At 28.8% G+C, this 9830-nt stretch overlaps 1 protein-coding gene across 1 annotated transcript; it reads right to left on the bottom strand.

Moving 5' to 3' along the window:
- Positions 1-297: 297 nt before the first annotated feature.
- LOC130969636 (indole-3-acetic acid-amido synthetase GH3.6-like) lies at positions 298-6032 on the bottom strand. Its single transcript, XM_057895461.1, has 3 exons — positions 5613-6032; positions 2559-3493; positions 298-1088 (listed from the first exon to the last, which is right to left on the bottom strand). The coding sequence occupies exons 1-3, from the start codon at positions 5942-5944 to the stop codon at positions 499-501; spliced, it is 1857 nt and encodes a 618-aa protein (XP_057751444.1). The 5' UTR covers positions 5945-6032; the 3' UTR covers positions 298-498.
- Positions 6033-9830: the final 3798 nt, after the last annotated feature.

Here is a 9830-nt window from a genome sequence, read left to right on the forward strand (position 1 = left end):
TATATATATAAATTATCTATTTTTTTTTAGATATATCTTCACGTGAGTATTAGTCACCTTTATTCCAAAATAGATAGCTAGGAAAAATTAGTAATTATCTATTAAGTTCTTTCACTAGATTGCATACATATATGTTCATATATTTATGTTATGTATATACTAAAATTAGTTATTAAAATTAATTATTAATATAAAATATATATTAAAATATAAAATATAAATTAAAAATAAATAAAATAACACATATATTTATACATAAATATATAATAACTAATTTGAGTGACTAATTTTATTGTATAAATAATATTTTTCATGATAATAATAAACTTCAAAGGCTACATCTTGACTTAATGATTGGATGGCTTTCCTGAGTTAATCTAAGAAACCTCGCAATTAAAAGAAAATTCCTTTTTTAGAACTAAACTAATATATAGTAGCTCAGTACTAATTAAGCAGCAGCATCATCATCATTATTAATTTTCATTCAAAATTGTTATTTCACCATCTCTTGTGACCAGGAACCCACTTAGGACATTTTTCACTGAAGTAGCTACACACCACTTTTGAGTTCAACAGTTCCACAATGGGAGCATATTTCACACACCGTGGTGTCTTGTACTGATTTATTGATGCACCTTGGCTCAAAGCAAAATCCATAAGCTTATCAAAAGTACCATTCTCCACAATCTTGATTTCCAACGGCCCAATAGACTCCGACACCCTTCCCTGGCGATACACGCTGTTGAGGGATTCTTCAACAGCGTGACAACATTCCTTAAACACAGACGAAGAAATATTCTTGTCTGTGTTTAGGGTTTGTTTAGTATGCGTGTTGATCTCCCAGAACAAGACGTAGTGTCCTGGGATGGTGGAAGTGTCCACGCAGCTTGTGTATTCTGTGACCGTTGCACCGAATTGTTTGAGGTGGTTTGCGCCGCTCTTGACGGCGTTTTGTAGCTCGACTTCGTCAGTTTTGTCGGAATCTATGCTCAGGACGACGTTCTTTCTACAGACGAAGTTGAATTGAGGAGTCTTGTTCTTGAATCCTGCTACACGGAGTATGTCACCAACTCGGTACCTATAGAGCCCTGAGCAAAATTGCATAATATTATTATTATTATTATTGTAAGAAGTTGATCAAAATAAACTAGATTTTATGTAGAAAGCATTTTTTCATTAGAAAGAAGAACAAAAAGATATTATCTTGTAGTGAAAATTAGCTTTTGTTTAGAAGAATGGATAACATAAGCAGCATAATAAACTCAAATATTTTTGTCAGTCACAAAAAAATCTCATGATCTCTTTCTGAAAAGATTAATATATAGTACATCTGCTTTAGTTTTTGGAGCCTCCAAAATATTATAAATTATGTTACATGTCCAACAGTTTTATAATCAACATATTTTTAACATAAGAAAAGAAAAAATCAACTAATTAAAAATGTTTTTTATTTTTTGAAATAGAGTAAAAATGAGAATATAAATTATATGTTAACTAAAAAATAGTTGATGATAACTTAAACTTTTTCCCGAATTATGATTTATGTATAATAATATATACAATGTACAAAACATTTTTTCTTTTTCCTTTTCTTTAAACCATGATTTAGAACTTCTTAAAATTTCAAATAACTGGTGGTAAATAAGTTGTGAGCCAGAAGTATATCAATAACAAAAATGTTATGTAATTATTAAAAATTTGCTATCAATTAAATTAGTTTTTATGTATTTATATATAAATATATATGTTGTTTTATATATTTTTAATGTATATTTTATATTTTAACATATATTCTATATGAATAAATAATTAGCTGTCTATTTTATTGTACATGTACTATAGTTGTATAAATAATTTAAAAAGTGTTTTTAGAATTCTTTTATTTGAACTTATGTTTTAGGAAAATAAAGAGAGATAGTATATTCTTAAAAGAATTTAGTTATTTTGTATTTTGAAGATATATTTTAAGAGTATAATAAAAGTTTTTTTAATTTTAAATATATTTAATATATTAAAACATAAAAATTGTCCTTTTAATAATTTTAATAAAATATTTTTTTATAATACTTTTAAAATATGTCGTTCATATGTTAGGATGACACTTCTCAATATCATTGAGAGCTTAATATATAATATGCGGGCAATTCAATGTACTTGGGATAAAAGTCTTAATTTTGTGTGTGCGCGTGTCTGTCTAGTATCCATCATTTTAATGGAAAAAAAATACTTTTTTTTAATGTATGATATTTCATCTATTTTTAAAATAATTAATTGTAAATTATGTTATATATATATAACACTTATTTTTTAACAGAGGCAATAACTTTTTATATATGTTTTTTTGTAAATTAAACATTATTTTGAAATGGAGGATATACAATTTTGTTAAAATTAAAACCTGATTTTTTTTTACCAAGAATCAGCTAATTAAATAATAGATGAACAAAGATTTAACAGATTTTTTTAAAAAAAAATATTGGCTAAACCAAATTAAATTAATTCTCAATATTTTTATAAAAATATAACACCATAAAGTTTAAGAGAGAATTGTGACTTACCTGCATAGGTGGTTACCACAAGCTCATATTCTTGACCCAACTCTACATCTACAAGGTCAACAAGATCTTCCTTTACCAATTGATTATTTGAATTATTGCTATGTCCATTACCACCATTCATCTTGTTGAGAGGCAAGAACTCAAAGTAGGCCATGGTGGGAATTAGTGTATATGAAACCTTCGCTGGGTCACACAAAGGGTTCAAATTGATCCCAAAGTAACACTCAGAAGAAGCATACATGGTACAAACAAGAGGCAAACCATTACTATAATAATCCAATATAGGAATATACTGAGCCATAGTCCCTGTCACAATAACATCAACATATTTTGTATTAGGCCAGAGCCTGGTAATTATCCCTTTCCACGACCCCTTCATGCATTCACCTTCAATACAAGAAGCAAGCTTGGGATTTGGCCTCTTCATAATTCTCATCACAGCCTCCCTAACACTAGTATCACTAATTTTGGGGTCAATTGTGCCGGTCCGAATGTCGCGACACAAATCGGCCCAAAATTTCTCGAGGAACTTAATAGCGCGGATGAATCCGGAAGCGAAGACGGCGCCAACTCGGAGGACTTGGTGGCTCTGGAGAAGGCCAGAGAGCAATTGGGAGTACATGCTCTGGAAAGAGTCTAGGCAGAGGATGGTCTCATTAGGGCTAGTGTAGTTTTTGTGAGGGTTGTTATGAGAAGAGTTATTGTTGTTGAAATGTGAGCTTTTGTAATAGCTTGTTAGAACTGGGCGTGCTATGAGTCCACCTGGGGTTTTGGTCTCTGATTTGATGAACAAGAAGTACATGCCTTTGCCTTTGTGTAAGTTTGGTACAAATTGGTCCATTACCGGCATCAATAGGCTGTAAAGTAATGTCCTTCTCCCTAGCTCCTCCTCTATTGTTGGCATCAACTTTCTCTCCCCACCGGATGTGCCGGAGCTGCGCGTTACACACACTTATATCCAAAACTTTATATATTTGACCAAAATAATTTTAGAAGATGCAAATAACAATGAATTTTCAAAAAATTTTAAAAACTGAACAAATTAGGCTGGTTTATATCTGTTGACCAGATCTTTACACGATGAATAATAGATTTATATACAATACATGCAAAATTAGTAGAGGAAAAAAGTTTTTTTTTTCCCAAATAATTGTAAACATCAAACATTCTCATTATTATTGACCAGAAAAAACAGGAAGAATAAAAGAAAAATATCATAATTTTGAATAGGAGATATTTATTATCACTCACTCACTCCTCTAGTTATCTAAGGCTGCGTTTATTTACAGGCACGGAATATTGAGACAAGGATAGAAAAACACAAAATTATGTTTGGCAGATAAAACATGTACAAAAATATTGTGTCCAAAAAAATTGAATTAGTATATTTTGTGTTCATTTTGATTGAAATGACACAAAGACAACTTATATTTTATTTTTTTTATTATTTTTATTAATTTTTTATAATTATATTCTTTTCTTAATTTTTTTGAATAAAAAAAATTATATTTTCATAATTTACTTTATTTTATTACTAAATAAAATATAAAAATATTAAATTCTATATTTTTATTTTTTATATCTTATTTTTAGTGTCTTTATCTTATTTTATTCTAAAAAATAAATACAGTAGGAGTTGAATTATAGGTGAACTTATTTGAAATAAAAGGAACGAAGAAAATTTTTTCTCAAAATTCAATTTTTACTTAAACCAAATAAAAGAGAGGGGAAAAAAGGGCAAACAAACACTACATTACATTTTTCATTTTTAATCAACTATGCTCTTTCACAATTGCCATAATCCTAATTAACTAAAACTGCCAAACTACAAAAACGACCGATAAACTTTACTCCAATATAAATCTCGCCTAACATATAAAAAACTTAAGCGTTCACTACTTTATCAACACATGCACATACACCTTGACTCAACCGAATATACAAAAATCAGAATCTTATAAAAATCTTAAGTATCTCCGCATTTTTGGACACTAATAAATCTCACCACATGCATGTTTCAAAAGTACTTCTCTAATTTTATTTTATTTTTTCTCCTTTTGGCATAAGTGAAAGAAGCACACCAGTATTTCAGATAAGTTATTATTCTTAAAATAATCTTATTAATTAAGTGTACTGTTAAAAATTAGTACATGAATGAAAGAATATCGTAAGAGTTTAGGCTATTATCTTTTTAGTTTTATTTTAAAGTAACTAGAGTGTAAAATATTTTTAACCACATTTAATTTTTAGATGATTATTCATGTAGCTAATATAAAAAATTGTTATTTTTATTAATGTGATATTACATAATTAGATGCATGTATAAAAATATTTTAAAGTACATGAAAATTAAATTATTATTTTTTTGTAATAAAAAAATGCCATGAAATTATGCGGTTGCTCGTAAAAAAAGGAAAATAAAAAACAAAAAACTTTTGTTTCTTCTAAAATGAAGTTAACCATCATGAAAACCAAATTTAAAGAAGAAAACAAATATGAAGTACAAAGATAAAGACGTATTTATCCACTAAAAGATACCGCAATAATCATAATTAACTAAATATACATAGCTTACAAATCATATATCTCAGTTATTATCATTTTTTAGTTTCTCATTAAAAAAAAAAGAGTGAGGAAGATTTGAATAATTTATACTTATAATGAAGATGATGATCAGAGTGTTTGGTTTCTCTCATGCCTTGTTTTTTTTTTTTTTTTTTTTGTGACTGTCTCATGCCTTGTTTTGATGTTACTATCACTCAATCCTATAGAAATGATTTTTAATAATGATTATGAATAGTGAAACTTAGCTTGACCATTTCAAATTAATTTTATAAATTTTTTAACTATTAAATTATCATTTTTTTAATATTTATTGTGTTACATATAGAGAGAAATACAAAGTATTTTTTAATCAAGTTCCAATTATGTCTCTAAAAATTACTATTATTTTTTAAATTTACAGAAATTTTTTTATAATCAACATAAAATTAGAAAAAAAAACACGCACGCACATAAAGTAAATCTTCATGAACGGATAGAAAATGGGTATACCTAGTGAGAAACTCTGATATGGGTTTGGAACACAAAATAGGTGAGGAATCACCATTAGCAATACGATCAATTTCTGGCTTCAAATCCTCATAATTGACGACAGGAATCACCTTCTTGAATGTGTCCCTGTCTGTGCGACCATTTAGGCCATGCCTTTCAAGGTACTCAACATGAGCGCTTGATTTAAGGATCTCCTCAATTACCCTTTCTTGGATTTCATCAGCGTTGCTCGTAACATCCTCAATGTATTTCAGTGCTTTCTTGTTATTGTTACCATAATTATCATCATCGTCATTTTGGATGTTGTTGTACTGAATGGGAGCCTGTGGCATGATTGTAGTAATGTGAATAATTAATTAAGAGAATGATTACTGATGGGAATGGAAAAGGAATTGGATTGATAGATGAAGTAAGAGAGAGTTATAGCTCAGTTTGGAAGACTTAGGAAGAAGAGAGAACATACACATATATATAGGGTAGGCAGCAAGGAAAGGAAATGAAGGTGGTTAGAACATGGAAACCACTCAGCAGCTTCGTTCAGAGTTTATGAGAGTCCATTCAAAAGGTGAAATGAATAGTAGGCTTGAAAATGTCATTTTAGTTAGTCTAGGACTTTAATTTTAATACACTAATAGTAAAAAAATATTTTATGTAGTTATGTTTGTTCTTTGGGATATATAATCATTTACATAATTAATATAAAAGATAATTATTTTTATTAATATCACATTACGATAATTTAATGTACGTGTAAAATTATTTTGCACTGTATAAAAATTAAATTGCTAGTTTAATATATAAAAGTATTTATGCTAGTGAAAATCTATCTTTCTTTGAATAGAAGAGAACTAACTAACATTATTGTAGTGAGGAACAAAGTTAAGTTGATATAAAAAAAATTATTATTTTTCTTAAAAAATCAATACTGTACGACAGTAAACAAGAGAGAGAGAGTAGCCAACTAAGTAGCCCATAAATTAGCAAAACTTGCAACAGTTGTACAAAAATTGTAACCAATAACAGTACTCAACTTGTTTCGAATAAACGTACACTTATTAAACTATAAAAAAATGTGTTAAGATCATTTTTAAGTCAAATTTTTTTTATCAAGTATTTTTAAGTCAATTTATATACATCTAAAAGGAAGAAATGCTAGAATCATGTTTTTATATTTTACTATCTGGTAAGTACCTCATACCTCGGTTACACGAAGTGCTGTAAATTCGGATAGAGTCCTGCTAAAAAATTAATAGGATATTTGTATAATGTGTATTATAGGTTATTTATTTAGTCCAATATAAGTTAAAAATAAAAATTATCTATGAAATAATAAATTTAAAAATTTTTATTCAATTATTTCACATCAAATTTTAAATTTTTAAAAAATTATATTAATTATTTCAAAAAAATAACCATCTGAAATCTTTCAATATTTTCTTCTTTTTCAACGCGTCACCCAACCTTCATCAATAATCATCCCATTTCATCGTCGCTACTTGACTTGCCACACGCCACTCACCCTTGATAAAAATAACCATCCACTTAAGGATAAAAATAATCATCCGCATACCTAATGAATTAAATAGCTAACATATTTTAATTATATATAACTAAACTCAATCCAATCAAAATAATAATCTACGTAAAAATAAAATAACCATCCGTATACCTACTAAAATGACCATCCTAAATTAAAATAGAAGAAGAAGATGAATAAACAGAAAAAACTATTATTGTGGTGAAACATAATTTTGAAGGACTAGTCATGACAAAAGCGGCACTGTTGTGAAGCATAGGGCTCAAATTATGAAAGAAGCTAACCATGCTTGGATCCGAAAAAAAAGAGTATGGTGGTATCATCGGTGAGAAGAGACTTGAAGGAATGGAAGAAAGCGAAAGCGCATCGGAAGAAGTGAGGACGGTGTCGAGAAGAAGGCACACACCGGTAGGGGTGGCAAGCGGGAAAGCCTGCCCCACCCCGCCCCGCCTAGTAAAGCGGTCCCAGAATCCTAGCCCGCCCCGCCTAACGGCGGGCTGGCGGGCCGGCGGACTAAGCCCGCTAAATAACCTCTTTTTTTACTTTTAACTATTAAATAATATATATAAAGGTATAAAAATTTTTTTTCTATTTTTTACTTTTAACTATTATAATTTCTAAAACTATAAACAAATTATAATTTTTATATTCACAAACATTAAAGTCTTTGTAATTATAAATATTTAATAAATATAATTATAAACCAAAATTTCATCCAAAACATAATTATAAATATTGTTTCCAAAGCAAAATAAACATAATTCAAAACAAAATTGTAAATATTGTCTCTAAAACAAAATACATATAATCCAAAATACTCAATTTTCATCTTCATTCTCTTGTAAGTTTGGTTGGGGGAAGTTGAATTTTGGTAAAAAAATTGTAAAAATACCTCTTGCTAAAAAAATTCTAAGCCCGACGGGGAAACCCGTCCTGCCCCGCCAAAGTCCGCCAAAACCCGCAGTTTAAGTGGTGCGGGTTAGGCGGACTTTTACTATTTGGCGGTCCCAATTTTTCAATCCAGCCCGTCTTTTTTGGCGGGTTACGCGGACCGGCTTGGCGGGTTTAGACCCGTTTGCCACTCCTACACACCGGCTGCAACGGAGGCGCTGGACGTCCGGGTTGCTGCGGTGCCGTTAGTTTGACTGACACAATATGTGCGTCCTCCCTTGGCGGTGGCCTGTGCGGCAACGGCGCCAGTTGAAACAGTGTTGGTGCGATTTTCGATGGCGGCTAGTGTACCAGCGAGACTCCATGAAAAAGGCATAGAACGCTGACAAACCTTATTGAGAAAGAGAAAAGTGAGAGAGGGAGGTAGTTTATTTATTTCTAAAACTGACGTTAATCCTAATATTTGATTTAAATTTCAAATTGGAAACTATTTAAAATTAATTAATTGCCTATAATTTAAAATTAATTAATTACCTATCAAATATTTTAATTTTTAAATTAACCCCATTGTATCCATATTGTACAATACCTCTATTATCTCCTCCTACTTTTCCATTCGGATATGTAAGTCACAAATCAAGTAACAAACAACATAACAATGATATCTCAAAACTAACACGGCAACAAAAGCAAAATCTATCAAAAATATCGACTGGATACAAGTCTAGCATAATAGCCTCTCACTCTTTGAAAGGAGAGAGAGCACCATAAAAAAGATATATTTACACTTTCTGACTCACTTATTTATTTTTTTTTCATTATTAAGATTTAATTGTGACTTAAATGTTAGAGTATCTTTTGCGAGTGTTTTCATCCGCTGTATTCAATCCAAACTAATGTATAACTCATTTGACAAAAGTAGCTCATTGATCAAAGAAGTCGCTGTAATTCGGTAAGACTTTTACGAGTAGAATATTATCACTATTTTTTTCTTACAAAAAAAATTGGATCCTCTAAAATAAAAGAATTAATAAATAATAAAATAAAGAGTTAATTACTATTAATTAATTTTATAATTTTTATACCATATATGATTTATTATTTTAATTTAAAAATAATTAACTTCTTATATGTAAAATAAAATAATGCACATTCATGACTTTTGAGGTTCCTATTTTTTTGTTGACCTTAGAATTTAAATATTAGGATTTGTTGTTATTAAAAAAAAAACACTTATAAAAAAAGTGAAATTTTATGTAATAATAATCTTTGCGTCACATCCCTAGAGGATTCCTCCTAGTTATCACATTGATAAGATAGAACACACTTTTGAGGCAGATAAGTAAATAGAAATATAGAATTGAAAGTAGGCAGGGGAAAGTTAAGTCTAGATGAATGAATTGCGAGTGTTGAAAATACAAAATAATGGTGTTTAAAGGACAATGTAAAGAAAAAGAGGAGAAGGAAAAGATAATGTTTATTTTTTTTAATTTCATTATGTAACTAACAAAAATTCTATCAATTTCTACTAATTTTTATTTATAATTGTGTTTAATGAAAATGTCGTTATGAATATATCTAAAAAAATTATTTTTTTATGAATGTATCTAATAAAAGTGTCTTTATAAATATATTTTTTAATATATTTTTTCTTATATATGTCTTCTCATAATAATTAATTATTGTTATTAATAAATTGACAAATAATATATTAGTATCTTATACTTTTACTTATTTTTATAAGTATGGATAAAATTATTATGTAACTCGGTTATTAAATTTTATAATTT

This window comes from Arachis stenosperma, chromosome 3 (assembly GCF_014773155.1).
Source record: "Arachis stenosperma cultivar V10309 chromosome 3, arast.V10309.gnm1.PFL2, whole genome shotgun sequence".
NCBI lineage: Eukaryota > Viridiplantae > Streptophyta > Magnoliopsida > Fabales > Fabaceae > Arachis > Arachis stenosperma.

What these genes read in the sequence shown, in the direction of transcription:
- LOC130969636 (XM_057895461.1), bottom strand. Translation starts at nt 5,944, where the DNA reads ATGCCACAGGCTCCCATTCAGTACAACAACATCCAAAATGACGATGAT. An exon ending in ATATCAGAGTTTCTCACTAG is followed by an intron (nt 3,494 to 5,612) that starts GTATACCCATTT and finishes TGTAACGCGCAG; the next exon opens with CTCCGGCACATCCGGTGGGG. An exon ending in TGTGGTAACCACCTATGCAG is followed by an intron (nt 1,089 to 2,558) that starts GTAAGTCACAAT and finishes AATTTTGCTCAG; the next exon opens with GGCTCTATAGGTACCGAGTT.